The following is a 16,423-nucleotide window of genomic DNA, read 5'->3' on the forward strand; positions in this document are numbered from 1 at the left end:
GAATTTAATACAACACTGGGTAATGTTGGTAGTTTAAAGCAGTTTCTTAACCCTGGTCACTGCCCTAAAACTGTGTTTTCCATCAGATCCAACTGATCAGCTAATAAACACTTATTTACTGAGTTTACCAGTTAAAATCTCTTTGCCTTATTAGACACATCATACCACCACTTACTTTATTAAGTGCCTTAAAACAGAGGAAGCTGTAGAATATGCAGAACAGTGGGAGTATGCAGTATAATATGTAAGAACAGGGTTAAGAAACACTGATCTAACCTGACTTCAGTTCATATGTAGTTCACAGTAAGACCACATGTCCAGACGTTTATATTAACTTCTGCCAAAATTCGTAGTGAAACGTAGTTACACTCTCTCAGTAGAAGAAAGAAAAGTGCTCTCAGTAGAAAAAATTAAAAACGCAGGACCAAACGTTTTGTTTAAAAAGAGTGAAGAAAATGTAAATATACAACAGAATTGACATACAATACATAATAATAATAATAATAATAACCAAATCTCTTATATTATTTTAAATATTAGGTGATAACTGAGTTTTTGTGCTATGTATATAATTCAGACATTGCATGCACATTTTTTCTCTAATACCAGTAAATGTAATGTGGAGTAACATGTTTAGGTTGTAAAGTCACCTTTTCTTGGATGTAACTAATTATAAACAAAATCCAGAAAAAAAATATTATTTGTTCTACAAATGTTGTTCTAGGAAACTATATGGTGGGCTTTGGTTCATATTCGCAAATGTGTCCCCCCCCCCCTCCCCCCCAATATCAAGCCCGCTCCTACGCCCTTGCCTCCTTGTTTCTAAACCACATTATCAATTTACTCAGCTCCACAGATATTACAGTACATTTTGTACTTCTTTCTAGCCTGGTTAATGGCTTTTTAACATTAATTTAAAAAGCATTTTATGTATGACCAGTAGTAGGATGGTCCCCCTTTATATGTGAGTCTTGGTTCCTCCTTCAGCTCTAAGGGAGTTTTTCTTGCCTCTGCTCTCACTGGAGGTTCTTTATTGTATGTTTAATATTTTGCCTGATTCTCTGTCCTGTGATCACATTTCTGTAAATCTGCTTTGTAACATCATTTGTAAAAAGAGCTTTACAAAAAATTTGATTTGATTTGATTTAGGTTAAATAATTATTTTGTAAAAATATATACTGTATAAAAATTAAAACATTTCAGTTGTTCATTTAGTTCATTTAGATTTTTTATAAAAATATCAAGGTTATTAAATATATCCAAGAATTCCCTGTTCACCCAGTCATTGGGATAGCCCCGCCTCTAAATAACCTTTAACATTCATTTTAAAGGAACTGAAGACATGCTGAATGTTCAGCAATTGATTAATTTTAATTTCACCTAATATTTGTCAAATTATCATCATATTTAGATGAGGCAAAACCTAAGCTGTCCACCCTGTCATGATAAAATGTTTGTTTAAAATGTGTAAAATCATGTTTGGTCATCATAAACAATTCAATAGTTGTTGAAAATGTTTGCTACTGTAGATCATGCAAATTGTGCACCCTTCCACTGCCCACCCTTGGTACGAATGCATGCATGACAGAAAATAAAAAGTGGAAAATTAAGATGGGAAAATATAATTTCTGTGTAGTGTAAAGTCTTAATCCCAAGTTTTTCAAGTCAAAAGGCACATTATTCTGATGATACCCTTTTAACAGTTATTAGTGTACACTGATAAATCGCTTTTATAATCAATTATTTATCTGGTTGCTACTGAGCTCTCTTGAGCGCTTATTGAACTACACAGTAACAGACATGTTCACCAGTGAAGAGTGTAGGGTTTGAGTTATACAGAACTCCTACATGTGTTTTATATTTAATCATATATCTCACACAATATATGAGCATGTAGCTGACGGCCCAAGGCTGAGTATATCATATACAGAGTTGAGAGTGTTGCCCAAGGACTACCATAGATACTTTATTCATCCTTAAGGAAATTTACACACTACTATAGTGGAATGTGTAGGTCCTTCCACAACATTTATATTAGATTAAGGCCAGGACACGGTCATTTCAAAACATTAAATTTATTCTTTTTTAACCAATCCTTGGTAGAAAGATTTATAATTAGGATTCAAGGAGATTTTTTATTGTTATTCACATCACATTTGGTACATGAGGTGGAAAGAAATTGTATTCAGACGGTCCAGTTACACCCAAATGAGCAATTATTAAAATAGATAACTATAGAGATAATATAAAATAGAATAAAATAAAATAGAATGAAAATGATATCAAGCAGCATGGATGAGTGGAAAGAAAAGCACTAACATGATAGAGTGTCTTAGTGTGGTGTCAGTGATGTTTTAAATATGTAATTGTTCTTGTAAAGTGTCAGTGGAGTTTAAGAGTCTTACAGCTTCTGGAATGAAGCTGTTTCTCAGTCTGGTCGTTTTGCACTTGATGCTCTGCAGTGAGTGTGCTGGGTGGGTGGGATCCTTCCTGACGCTGGTGGTCCTTTTTCTGCATCTGGAGGTGTAGATGTTCACGGTGCTGGGAAAGCTGACTCCAACAAGGCTCATTGTCTTTCAGCATGACCCACATTCGCTTGAGATTCAGCTAACAGAAAGATGTCCTGACATTGTCCTTTTGCAGGTATACTTTAGAATTTATTGTCCCATCATAGATGTCAAGCTGCCTTTTGCCAGATGCAGCAAAACAGGCCCAGACTACCACCACTTCTAGGTTTCTGGCTTGTCCATGTGAGCTTTAACAAACTGCAAATGGTAACCAATGTTCTGTTTGCAGCCCTGCCTTCCACACCTCGGTTGTTCAGTCTTCTCCTGATGGTTCTGATGAACTCATAACTGAATACAATGGGTGAAACGTTTAGTTCTGTAGTTCTCTTGGGTTTCTTTGTGACGTCACAGACTACTTCTCTACTTCTCTTCTTTAAACTTTTTAAAGATAAATTTTACAAAACTTCCAGTCTGATGAGCATCAAAAACTCTTCCTCTAAGCTCAGAAATCTCATTTGTTTGTGCAGTTACATACTCCTGCAAACATGTGCTGTAAGTATCAGACTTTGATCCCTGTTCTGTAAATAAAAAAGGACACCGCCCACTTACACCTGATTGTCATTTCACTGACTGAAAACACCTGGCTCTGTCTGAACCCTGAATTCTTTTGCCAATTACAGATATTGAATCATTTACCTCAATAAATAAATTTGTTTATTTTTTGTCTCGTTTATTTGAATAGGTTATCCTTATATACATTTCTTTGTTAAATTGTAGCATCTGGTTTGAACTTTTATATATTTTCTGTATTTACTTCCACAGACCTGACTGTAACACAAAGCCATTGAGTAATAAAATATAATATGAGTATTGATGGCAGACACTTGTTAGGCATTATCTACTTATAATACATTCTGATACTTTTCACTCTATTTGTCATGATATCTTGCTGCACTTATTGTGCTAAAATTATTTTTTTGTAGCTAGTTAATATAAATTATTCTGTACACTTATGTTTTTTCATGTTTTGTATAGAGTGTTAGGAACAAAATATGAATAATATTCATAGAAAGAAAGGCAGACCCCTCTGGACATACCAAATTAAATATAAAATGTTAACAGGTGTGGCAGATCAGAGGTGGAGCCAGTATTGTGCAGGCTGGCACAGGTACGGCTAGGTCTGGTGTGTTATATAACAGGAAGTAAATGAAACTGGCATTGTATTGTTTTTACAGTAAAGAAAGTCCAGAGTCCAGAGGAGCGTTCTGATTCCATCTGCAGTGAAACCGGACACAATGGCACAGCTGTAAGTGTACAGACCTTTTTTCTTTGGGTTAGCTATAGGTTAAAACTGGTACATAAATATACAACAAAAAATAGAGCTGGTCAAGCTGTTGTTTTTATTCAGCAGAGAAGAAGTCAAATCAGTCAAATCCTGATGAAATCAAATGGCACATATTTCAGAACGTATTGTAAAAATTGATGCTTGACTGGAATAGAGCTAATACACAGCAAAAACACCAGTGTGAATTTTAAGAGGTACCTAATTCAGAATTGTGTAGAGTTGATTTCAGAGTTGCTGTACATGTTCTCTGCACTGGCAGAGTTAAACTCTGACTAAAGTGGATGTTGCTGGTTTTGGTTGTACGTAAATAACTCTTTCTCAGAGTTTATTTAGTTTAAACTCCTCCCACACTCCACCACAGCCTGACAGAAGGAGTGTGAAGCCATTTTCTTATGAGTTTTGAAGCTCAATAAGGTAACAAAATAAATTTAAATAAAACTAATTTCACAGAATATTCTGTTTTTAGCAAGTGTTCAGTAGCTATACATGAACTAGACATATATTGTAAATTTATTGTATGAGACCCTGTTTTGTTGAAATACTAGCTGTTATCTGTCTAACTAGCATTGACTAGCTTTTTTGTCAGGTGCCATTTTAAAATATATTAAATTATAATACATGAAACTGGGTTTTTAAGCTTAGAAGCATTAACGTATTGTGGTAAACCCCTCGTTTTAGAATTGTTTTTAATTTAACAACAAATAAAATGTAGCTTGCTTTCATGTTAACTAATAAGCAGTATTATGGTAAACCACATTATTTTTGTACTTTGTCTTAATTTCTTAGCAAATAAAATGTAGCCATGGGGCTAAAACTTTTTTTTTCTATGTAATTTGGCTGGCTATCTAGGTTAGGTTAATTAGCTAGTTAGTTAACTAACCTAGCTAGCTAGCTAACTAGCTAGTTAACCTAACTAACTGCTGGTAGAGAGATTGGGACAGTATATATAGTTATATATTCTAATAATATCACATCACATTATGTTTTTAAATGAAATATGGCCACCACTAGAATATAACATCTAGTTACACAACTGGAACACTATTTAGGGTGGAATTAAATTTGCTGTTCCACCTTAAACTGTATAGACTGCTAAATTACAGACAGGTGGAGCAGATTGTGCCATTTTAGAGTTACATTTCTAACACTGTTGACTGTGTTGAATAGCCCAGTGAGGTTTATATAAACACTTCAAAAGAGTTAGAGTTAAAACTTTTGATATAGTTATAACAGTTGATATAACACTGGTGTTTTTGCTGTGCATGATTAATCACAGAATTCTGTTGTGATTCTGTTGTGATTAATCTGATCGCAGGAAGCTTTCCTCCATTTTTACACAATACATGCATTTTTAACTATACCAACATTCATACACCTGAGATTGCAAATAAATGGATAATAGTTAACATTTAATTTCAAATGAAGACTGTGATTACAGGCATATATTAGGTGATGATGTTTTAAAATGCCATATTTTAACATTTTACGTGTGTTTTTGGCACAGAGATCAACTTCAGACACGACTGCAGGAGTACATCTCAGAAACATTTGAAGAAATCAGAACCGTGAAAAACTTCTGTGACAGAGTAAAACAATGGATTTATCAGAGGATGGTGGAGTTATTAATAATGAGAAATATCAAAGAGCGTGCAAACACATTCTTTGGCCGTTTCAGAAAGCAGAAGCTGGAGGAGGAGCTGGGGGAGGTTCTGAGCAACACTCAGGAGGGACTGAAGATTCTCCAGCCCTTCCTGGATGCAGTAGAAAGGCTAGCAGTCACCTCACTGCATGTGTTTAAGGAGGAAAGTGTTCAGTTGGAGGGGGTGAGCTCTTCAGCTGTACGATCAGTGATCTTCACTGCCAGATTCGTGTCTCCAATCCTCATCCACTTCAAGAGAGATTCAAGAGCTTTCTTCATGCCCAACCTCGACAATGTGGAGGTCCTGATCTTCGAGCTGGAGAAATACATCCTTCTTACCCAACAGATCTGCGGAACAATGTGATTAAATTAAGTGCAGTACTGTCATAAAATTAAAATATTATTTCATTTACGTAATTCACATATAAATTGTACATTATAAAATTTATGCAGCAGCACAGTGCAATTCCACAAGTCCAATTCTGAATGGCTGAAAACAACGAAAATTGAGTGAAAATTTGAGAGTGGCCAAGTTATTATAAGTTTAAGCTCAGTTAAACTTAATTAATTTAAGTTCGAACAACTTATGGGTTTACAGTGAAGTGCATTTACAAGCTGCATTGTATATTTACTCGTGTTGTCTTTATATAATTTTTGTAGGAGTATTGCCATTTTTTAAAGAACTAATATATTTCCTTCTTCACAGATCCAAAAACACACCAGGATTAAAAGGATTAAAGGAGTAAGTGTGATATACAGTATATTATGTATAAAATAAACATTACTGTTTAAAAGTAAATGAGTCATTAACTCTTAACAAGTTCATCAAAGCTGTTAACTGAAAGTCATTCCAGGTGACTTTCCAAGTCATAAAACTGTCTGAGAGAATCCAGCCAAGATGTGTAAAACTGTCTAATATAAGCAGGAGCTACTTTAAAAAATGTAAAATATAAAACATATTTTGGTTTGCTTAACACTTTTTGTTTAGTAAATAATTTTATATTTTTTGCCTTCATAGTTTGGTGGCTTTAGTATTAATCTACAAAGCAGAACATTTTAAAATGATGAAAAAAATGAAAAAGACATTTTCAAACATTTAACTGATTCTGTATGTGTAAGGTACTGTATGCCTGCACACAATTTATAACATTTTAAATAATAATATTATTGTTAACTTGCTATTGGTTGATAAATGTATTAATATTAGCTAACATGATTCACAATTTCTACAGATTTAAAAAAAAGCAGCATTTACTAGCTAACTAGACCACTATAAACATTTTATACTTTTTAGATAAACATGGAGTCAATGATGCTCAAAGCTATTTATTTCAGATAAATGTCTAAATATCATAAGTTACCAAAATAAATAACTAAAAATATTTGGAAAAAATCATTTTACTTTTCACAAACATCTCACCTTGACTACAGCATGGCACTAAAACAAACACTAATTTCTACTTTTTTATACATACTGTATGTAATGGTCTGCCAGAAGGTGGTGCTAACAACCCAGTTTAGAAAAGTCACAAAACAGTAGGATCCAGCCAATTTAGTTAATGATGTTTTGTATAAATGTATATAATATATATTCCAATTTCTAATAAATAATCCAAAAGTAACACAATTTATCATATAAAAAACATTTAAGAACACTTTCAATAGATGACTAAAAACTGTGTGTTTTCTTTTAATGCTTATTAATTTCTTATGTGCCGAAAAAACAGGAAACATTTATGGAAGTTCAGTTTCACTATGAGTGGATCTATGATAAGCATGATGGACCATTTGAGCAAAATTAGGTGAGAGCATTTAATCTCTTTATAAGTTTTAATAGTCTTTACATTTTAAGGATGTGTGAAATGTTTTGATAAGTTTTGAATCTGTTGACTGGTTTGTTTTTTCTTTCTTTCAGAATGGACAAGTCATTCCGGCTGTCCTTCCTCTTTAAAGAAAATGCTCAGCGCTTTATGGAGACCTACAGTGAATGTCGTCCTCGGATGCTCAATTTCCTGTCAGGTTTAGAAGATTCTGCAGTCAAGCTGGACAGGATGAAGATGGTATCCAGCATCTCCACTGTGGCGGGCAGTTCAGTAGGTGCTGCTGGAGGTGTTGTGTCCATTGTGGGCTTGGCTCTGGCTCCTGTCACTGCAGGAGCATCACTGACCCTCACGCTCACTGGCGTTGGGCTTGGGGCCATCAGTGCAGTCAACAGCTTAGCGACAGGAGTTACTGAAATTGCAGTCAACAAACATCAAGGGGGGAATGCCAACAACATCTTCCAGAAATTCATGGAGGATGTTCAGGCGATTCTAGACTGCATGAATCAAGCAGCTAGCACTGAAGGTCCAGTGGTACAGTATGATGTAATAGATACAGCATTTGAAGCTGGGAAAGTGATAGTCCGCTCTGGAGCAGTAGGCAAAGGTATTGACGCCCTTGTGGATGGAGCTTCAGCTCTGAAGGCTCTAAGCAGTGAGGAAGTGGCTATGAGTGCAGTCAGTTTGGGGCTTCAGGAGGCTAAAGCTGCTCGGAGCATCCCCAACCTGGCTGCAGACCTGCCGGATATCGGGCAGCTGGCAAAGGGCACTCCTCTGGCTCTTTCAAAAGCAGCCAGAGCTGGATTTATTGGTCTGAATGCTCTCTTCATCGGTCTGGATGCATTTTTAATCTGCAAGGAAAGTGTGAGTCTGGCCAAAGGAAAGAAAAGTGAAATGTCCAAGCTTCTCCGATCCAGATCGTCCCTGTGGTGCGCAGAGATATTGGGATGGGATGAGATCTATGATTATCTGTGGAAAGGGAAAGATAACTTTACTGAGAGCCTGAACATTTTATATCAACCACTCAATGTTTGATTTAAAATGTCAGATTTAAGTAACTACACTGTTCATAGAAATGAAGAGAACACGTAGTCATCACAGTATAACGCAAAGTCAGGAAGCATAAGCCATGTGAATCAATTTCACCTGTTGGTGCAAATAAAAGTGAGAACAGGTTTTCCACAGAGGCAATAGCAAGAGAACCTCCAAAGTAGGAGTGGTCTTATTCTTCCTGACTAATTCTAATTTTGCATTTTTCTAGTATTTCTCTCACTACTAAGCATGAGGCAGAACTGCATTAGGTTCAGGTTACACAGGTAGTCCTGCTTCTCCAAGATGGCACATCCATATGTGTTGTTACATAAGCTTGCAGGAGATTTCTGGAAATAGGCTTTTACAGGGGCTTGCAAAAGTATTTATACCCCTTGAACTGTTCCATATTTTGTCGCATTACAACCACAAACATAAATATTTCATTTAAATTTAATTTAAAAGACCACATTAATAAAAAAATGAATAAAAAACTGAAAAGGATTGTGCAAAAGTATTCAACCCAGTATGCATCCAGTTGCATTCAGAAGTTGCCTGAAGACTGCTAATGACTAAAAAGAGTCTACCTGTGTGTAATCTAATCTCAGTACAAATACAGCTTCAGGGGTTGGTTGAGAGAATACTGGGGAGTAAACAGGATCATAAAGTCCAAGGAACACACCAGACTTGAGACTGGGATGGAGGTTCACCTTCCAGCAGGAGGACGACCCTAAACATGAAGCCAGGGCTACAATGGAATATTTTAAAACAAAACATATTCATGTGTTAGAATGGCCCAGTCAATGTCCAGACCTAAACCCAATCGAGAACTTGTGGCAAGATCTGAAAAATACTGTTCACAAACGCTCTCCATCTAATCTGACTGAACTTAAGCTTTATTGCAAAGAAAACTTTAGTCACTAGATGTGCAAAGCTGGTGGAGACATACCCTAAAAGACTTGCTGCTTTCATGTTAAGATAGCAAAGTTTGTTCATGCTGTATTCATTATGACTTAAGTGAAAATGTATGGTGTGATTGAATAAATTTCATGCAAAATTTGATTTAAAAATGTATACATACAGTATGTCTTATATTTATCTATATATGCTTTTTAAATAGTTAAATCTATTTTAATTCTTGAATGTTTTACTTTTAAAATATTCTTTGTAATTCATTTTACTCCCCTGAATTTTAACACCCTGATCAACTGCTAGGTAGAATAAATTTTATCTAATTAAAGAAGGTGCTGAACTTGATTTAACCTGATGTATTAATGTTATAATGTGACATTACACAAAGTGTCATCTCAAATGTTTGTTGCAGGTGTATATTTAAAAAATGATCTTTGAAAAATCACCCCCCCCCCCACCTTTTTCTTCTTCCTGTTATTATTATTATTATTAACAACAATAATAATAGAAATAATGTTTTTGTTTTTATTATTATTGTTGTTATTATTATTATATAATTAGAAAATGTATACAATTATGCATGCAATGCCTAAATTATACACATATAACAAAACACTGCTCAGTTATCACCTAATATTTAAAATAATATAACAGATTTGGTTATTATTAATTATTATTATATTATTATTATTATAGTATTGGCATGTCAATTATTTTGTATATTTACATTTTTACAAGATTGTAACTTTAGTATTTTTTTTTATAGAGCTTTTTAGCAGCTGTTAGCCCTGACTCCGCCCACGGCCGCTCCCTGCGGACCGCGATGACGTCATCGCCGCAGGCGCCGCGCGTTATTCATTTGCTGTTTTGTTGCCGTGGCAACGCAGAACGGCGTTGTGACGTCACTAACAGGAGGGCACAAAAGAGCGAGACTTCAGTCATTCGCAGACACTCTCTCTACTAGCGTTACTTGCGCTCAGAACTAGCGGATAAAATGGATTTCCCACACTGGTTATATCCAGAGGAAATGATCTTGCTGCCCTGGCACTCTCTTCTGTTGGGCACGCTGCTGGTCGTGTCCGGAATTGTTGTTGTAGTGGGCGGATCAGTGTATTGCTTACATAGATTCTTCTTTAGGGGAGGGAGTGAGGATGTCGAGCCAGAGGGGGGGGAGTAGAGGCAGCAGACAGGGGGATGGGAGGAGGGCAGCTGCAAAAGTAGCAAAAAAAAAAAATAATAATCCTCAATATATACCCAGAAAAAATAGAGGGAGTAAAAAAAAAAAAACAGGATGGCCGAGTGGTTAAGTGGTTCTTATTTTTTTTTTTATATTAATAATTATATATTATTATATATTATAATAATAATAATAATAGTTTTGTTATTATTATTATTATTATTAGTAGTAGTAGTAGTAGCAGTAGTAGTAGTAGTTGTATTGTTGTTCATCTTATTATTTTTATATAATAATAATAATAATTAATAAGAAGAATAACAAAAACAATAACAATAATAATAACAAAATAACAAAAACATTATTGTTGTTGTTTTTTGTTGTTCTAGGTTATCTTTTTCTTCCTGTTATTATTATTAATAATAATAATAGTAATAATGTTTTTGTTTTTATTATTGTTGTTATTATTATTATTATATAATTAGAAAATGTATACAATTATGCATGCAATGCCTGAATTATACACATATAACAAAACACTGCTCAGTTATCACCTAATATTTAAAATAATATAACAGATTTGGTTATTATTAATTATTATTATATTATTATTATAGTATTGGCGTGTTAATTATTTTGTATATTTACATTTTTTCCACTCTTTTTAAAATAACTCAGTAGGGTTGGGTCCTGTATTTAATTTTGTTTCTACAGAGAGCACTTTTTGAGATGGGGTCCTTTTTATTAAAAAGAATGTAACTTAGATTGCAGATTTTTAGCAGCTGTTAGCCCTGACTCCGCCCACGGCGCCTACCCCCGGACCGCGATGACGTCATCGCCGCAGGCGCGCGCATTCTTAATTTGCTGGTTTGTTGCTATGGCAACACAGAACGGCGTTGTGACGTCACTGACAGGAGGTTATAAAAGGTAGCGAGACTGCAGTCATTCGCAGACACTCTCTACTAGCCTTACTTGTGCTCAGAACGAGCGGATAAAATGGATTTCTCACACTGGTTATATCCAGGAAATTATGTAGGGGAAATGATCTTTCTGACCCTGCACTCTCTGCTGTTGGGCACACTGCTGGTCATGTCCAGAATTGTTGGTGCAGTGGCCAGATCAGTGTATTGCTTATATAGAATCTTCTTTAGGGGAGGGAGTGAGGATGTCGAGCCAATTCTCATCGATCCCAGCAAAGCTTCTGAATAAATGGCAGGTAGAGAGGAAGAGATTGAGAGGCAGCAGACAGGGGGGGGGGGGGGGGAAGAGGGGAAGAGGCAGCGGGGAGGGGGAGAGGAAGCAGACATGTAGAGGGAGTAAAAAAAACAAAAACCAGGGTGGCCGAGTGGTTAAGGCGTTGGACTTAGGATCCAATGGACAAATGTCCGCATGGGTTCGAATCCCACTCCTGGTATGTCAGCTTTACTCTCTGAGGGAGATGTCGAGCCAATTCTCATCAATCCTAGCAAAGCTTCTGCATAAATGGCAGCAGCCAGAGTAGAGGTGGGAAGAATGAGGGGAAGCAGACAGGAGGGGTAGAGGGGAAGAGGCAGCTGGGAGAGGGGGAGAGGCAGCAGACAGGTAAAGGGTTGAGGCAGCAGACGGGGGGGGGGGGGGGGGTGGGAGGAAGGCAGCTGCTAAAGTAGCAAAATAAAATAAAAATCCTCAATATATACCCAGAAAAAATAGAGGGAGTAAAAAAAACAAAAACCAGGGTGGCCGAGTGGTTAAGGCGTTGGACTCAAGATCCAATGGACAAATGTCCGCGTGGGTTCGAATCCCACTCCTGGTATGTCACCTTTACTCTTGGAGGGAGATATTTGGGAAACCCATATGTGAGAGATCTGTACGTCGTCAGCACAATATGTTCTTTTATCACGCACAATCTAGAAACTGTGACTGCTTTATCTTTTTATTACGGTGGCCGAGAAAGCCCAGCGCAGTGCAAATTGAAAAGCGCTGCAAAAGCACAAAACACATCCATCAAAATTACAACACAGGCGCAGCAAATAGAAAAACGCGCTGCAAATACAACCACGTCACAACACAACGGAATTTTCCTGGGGGACCTTAAAAGATGCTGTACCAGCTGTATACAAAGGACAATAAGTGGCAAACAAGCTTCTGAAAAGTAAGTTATGTTTATTACCTGTGATTACCACGGGTGTGTGCATATTATTAAAAGTTCTGCTTCACAAAACGCCTTGTTTGCCACTTATTGTCCTTTGTACACATAGTGAAGTCCGAGACGTTACTGAAGACGCAGCTTAGCTGGTACAGAATCTTTTAAGGTCCCCTGGGAAAATTCCGTTGTGTTGTGACTCACTTCCGTTGTGTTGTGGTTGTATTTGCAGCGCGTTTTTCTATTTGCTGCGCCTGTGTTGTAATTTTGATGGATGTGTTTTGTGCTTTTGCAGCGCTTTTCAATTTGCACTGCGTTGTGCTTTCTCGGCCACCGTATTTTATACCTAAGCATGCTATAAGATTGGTTAAGAAATGCCAAACAATGACAAACACGCTATTAGATGGCTAAAAACATAACACTTTTTTCACATACTATTGTAAATACAGTGAATACAAATTATTATTGTAACTAGAACTAATTAAAACTACATTGAAACTAGCACTGTTAATAGATATAGAAATATTTAATAACTTGGGAAATGTATATAAGTTTATATATCAACTGCCTAGCAACAGCTTAGCAACCACTTTAGAAATGATAGCAACTGCCTAGCAACCACTTAGCAACACTTTAGCAACCACCTAGAAAACGTTAGCAACTGCCTAGCAACCACTTAGCAACGCCCTAGCAACCACCTAGAAAACGTTAGTAACTGCCTAGCAACAACTTAACAACACATTAGCAACGTCTTGGAAAACATTAGCAACTGCCTAGCAACACCTTACTATATCAGACAATTATTAGCATTGCACTATGTTAGCCAAAACATTTTGGACTTTAACATTTAGCCGAAAGTTAACAGCATAGCAACCACTCTTCACAATCTTCAGACAAAACATCTTAGCAACCATTTTAACTTTTTAATTTTTAATTTATCAAGCCAACTTAAACTTAAGTGAACTTTCTTTTTCTAGTTTTATATAGTTTTATAATCTCATTTACTGTGGCATTATGAAAGGGCTGTATCTAAATACATTTTGTAAAGTTTCAAAAGATCTGTGGAAAATACAATTTACAACCTTTGTTCATCAGGCCTACGTGGCGTTACCGTGCGTCCACACCGAACGCGACGCGAGCGACAAAGCAGCCGGAAGTCATTCATTTTCAATGAGAGCGAGCGACACTGGGCGACAGGCAGCGACGCGGCGCGACGCGATGCGAAGCGGGCGGTTTGAGCGACGCGTGAGTGAGACACGCCCCCAAGCGACTTATCGCCTGTTGGACAGGCGACACAGAGCGATTTTATCGCGTTCGGTGTGAACGTACAGTTAACTGTTTTACCACAAGATGTCAGGTTTTACTTGTTTCAGCGTTTTAAAAAAAAGAAGAAAACAATTGTAATATGTGTCGCTTAATGAATGAGAAACAGTCAGGTAAATGTAACGTTTTAGCATACTAGCCTAAACTGAATAGCATAGTGTGTGTAATGTGTCTACACTAAAAAGCTACAGTTTGTTAAGGAAGAAGTTTAAAGAACATCAAACATTGATTCAACACTGCAAAATATGTATTATTTACTCACTATAATTTATTCACTATTTTGTCTGGCCGGTCACTGACGGTAGATAAAGATGTGTGCCCAACACACTTACATTAAAACAAAGTGAAGTGAAATGTTTGGGCAGTAATGGTAAACATGTAGATACTACCAACAAATCTGCTTATAAAAATGAAGCTTGTAAGAGATAAAATAAAGAGAGGAAAAAAAAAAAATATATATATATATATATATATATATATATATATATATTCAGTTGACTCATCTTCGCCATTGTATAAAAAAGGCAAAAATGCATAAAAGATATCTTGACATGCTAAAGAACTTTGGGGCTGCTAATTAGGTTAATTTAACATGCATCACCAGAGACTGGTGTAAAGGAAGGGGCCTAGGCCTACTAACTCTATAAGAGAGTACATAGGCTTGTAGTTGGGGCTGTGCCATATTGATGTACAATAGAGTAGCTTTCAGTGCAAGTCCTTTTTGTAGCTGTATTTTTTTGTACTAGTCAAAGGAACTGTTTGTTCTGTACCCCAAAGAGGCTAAAATTTACCTTCAGTCTACGGTACAACTGTGTGCCATTTTAAAACTACAAATAAATATTTTTATTTAAGCGACAAGCTACTTGGACTGAGACATAACCATAACACAGACACACATTTATGTCTTTTGATCCTGTTCATTTAGTAGAATGCAGACACCTTAATTGTTTATTCAAAGGGCATTAGAATAAAAAATACACTATAAATGTTCATGAAGGTTTAATTAAAAACTAAACCCACAAAACCAATCTTACCACCTTCATAGGAACTTAATAAATATCTACAGAACCATTAAAACATAGTAAACAGCATACACAAAGAAGGGAACATGGCATCAAAGAACATTCATAAACATGTTTATTTCTCTGTAATAAAAAAATACATATAACAAGTCTGAATGTGTACTCCAACCCTAAAAAAAACATCACTTTTCAATTCTGCATTCACATTTTCAGACTCAATACTTCATAAAACAAAAAAAGCTTATCATCAACTGAATGTGTGTCAAGAGCTTTATGATCAATCCAAAGTCCAGCCTTTGTCAACTGTGACACGATATTCATAAAAACGATCATTGAACAAAACCGAAAGCAAAAGTTTTACCTTACAGAACCCACAAAGTGTCTATATTTAGTATGGACTTACTTATGGACCTAAACAACGGAATAATTTCAGATGCTCCCAACAGGCTTACAATGCTAGCTTTAAGGGAATAGCATTGCCCATGCAAAGAAATCTCATGTCGAGCCAATTCTCATCAATCCTAGCAAAGCTTCTGCATAAATGGCAGCTGCCAGAAGGGTAGTAGAGGCGGGAAGAATGAGGGGAAGCATACAGGGGGGGTAGAGGTGAAGAGGCAGCGGGGAGAGGGGGAGAGGCAGCAGACAGGTAAAGGGTTGAGGCAGCAGACGGGGGGTGGGAGGAGGGCAGCTGCAAAATTAGCAAATAAATAAATAAAAATCCTCAATAAATACCCAGAAAAAAATAGAGGGAGTAAAAAAAACTAAAACCATATTGGCCGAGTGGTTAAGGCGTTGGACTCAAGATCCAATGGACAAATGTATGCGTGGGGAAGAGGCAGCGGGGAGGGGGGAGAGGCAGCAGACAGGTAGAGGGTAGAGGCAGCAGACAGGGGGGGTGGGAGGAGGTCAGCTGCAAAAGTAGCAAAAAAAAATCCTCAATATATACCCAGAAAAAACAGAGGGAGTAAAAAAAACTAAAACCAGGGTGGCCGAGTGGTTAAGGCGTTGGACTTAAGATCCAATGGACAAATGTCTGCGTGGGTTCGAATCCCACTCCTGGTATGTCAGCTTTACTCTCTGAGGGAGATGTCGAGCCAATTCTCATCAATCCTAGCAAAGCTTCTGCATAAATGGCAGCAGCCAGAAGGGGGTAGAGGTGGGAAGAATGAGGGGCAACAGACAGGGGGGTCCATATTTAGTATGGACTTACTTATGGACCTAAACAACGGAATAATTTCAGATGCTCCCAACAGGCTTACAATGCTAGCTTTAAGGGAATAGCATTGCCCATGCAAAGAAATCTCATTTTTAACACCTTTAATAAGCTCAAAGTGGCCATTTTTATTTAGGGGTGTACCGACTTTTGTTTGCAGCAGTTTAGACATTAAGGACAAGTTATATAAGCTGTACACTGACTACTTTACATTGAACCGAAGTGTCATTTCATCTTTGTTTTTTTTTTTTATCGATAAGAAGCAGGAAACACAAGCTAAATTGAAATAGGAGTAACAAGGCTATTTTTAAAATGTA

At 36.7% G+C, this 16,423-nt stretch overlaps 1 protein-coding gene and 3 non-coding genes across 4 annotated transcripts; all 4 read left to right on the top strand.

Moving 5' to 3' along the window:
• Positions 1–3,699: 3,699 nt before the first annotated feature.
• Positions 3,700–9,534, top strand: LOC111193013 (apolipoprotein L3). Its single transcript, XM_022671639.2, has 5 exons — positions 3,700–3,813; positions 5,357–5,851; positions 6,198–6,233; positions 7,219–7,293; positions 7,407–9,534. The coding sequence occupies exons 1-5, from the start codon at positions 3,803–3,805 to the stop codon at positions 8,344–8,346; spliced, it is 1,557 nt and encodes a 518-aa protein (XP_022527360.2). The 5' UTR covers positions 3,700–3,802; the 3' UTR covers positions 8,347–9,534.
• A 2,223-nt stretch (positions 9,535–11,757) lies between these two features.
• trnal-uag (transfer RNA leucine (anticodon UAG)) lies at positions 11,758–11,840 on the top strand. The gene has a single exon. It is a non-coding gene; the product is annotated as a tRNA-Leu (tRNA).
• Positions 11,841–12,135: 295 nt separating this feature from the next.
• On the top strand, positions 12,136–12,218 carry trnal-caa (transfer RNA leucine (anticodon CAA)). The gene has a single exon. It is a non-coding gene; the product is annotated as a tRNA-Leu (tRNA).
• Positions 12,219–15,872: 3,654 nt separating this feature from the next.
• On the top strand, positions 15,873–15,955 carry trnal-uaa (transfer RNA leucine (anticodon UAA)). Its single transcript has one exon. It is a non-coding gene; the product is annotated as a tRNA-Leu (tRNA).
• Positions 15,956–16,423: the final 468 nt, after the last annotated feature.

The sequence above is a fragment of the Astyanax mexicanus genome, chromosome 19 (genome assembly GCF_023375975.1).
Source record: "Astyanax mexicanus isolate ESR-SI-001 chromosome 19, AstMex3_surface, whole genome shotgun sequence".
In the NCBI taxonomy this organism is placed as follows: Eukaryota; Metazoa; Chordata; class Actinopteri; order Characiformes; family Acestrorhamphidae; genus Astyanax; species Astyanax mexicanus.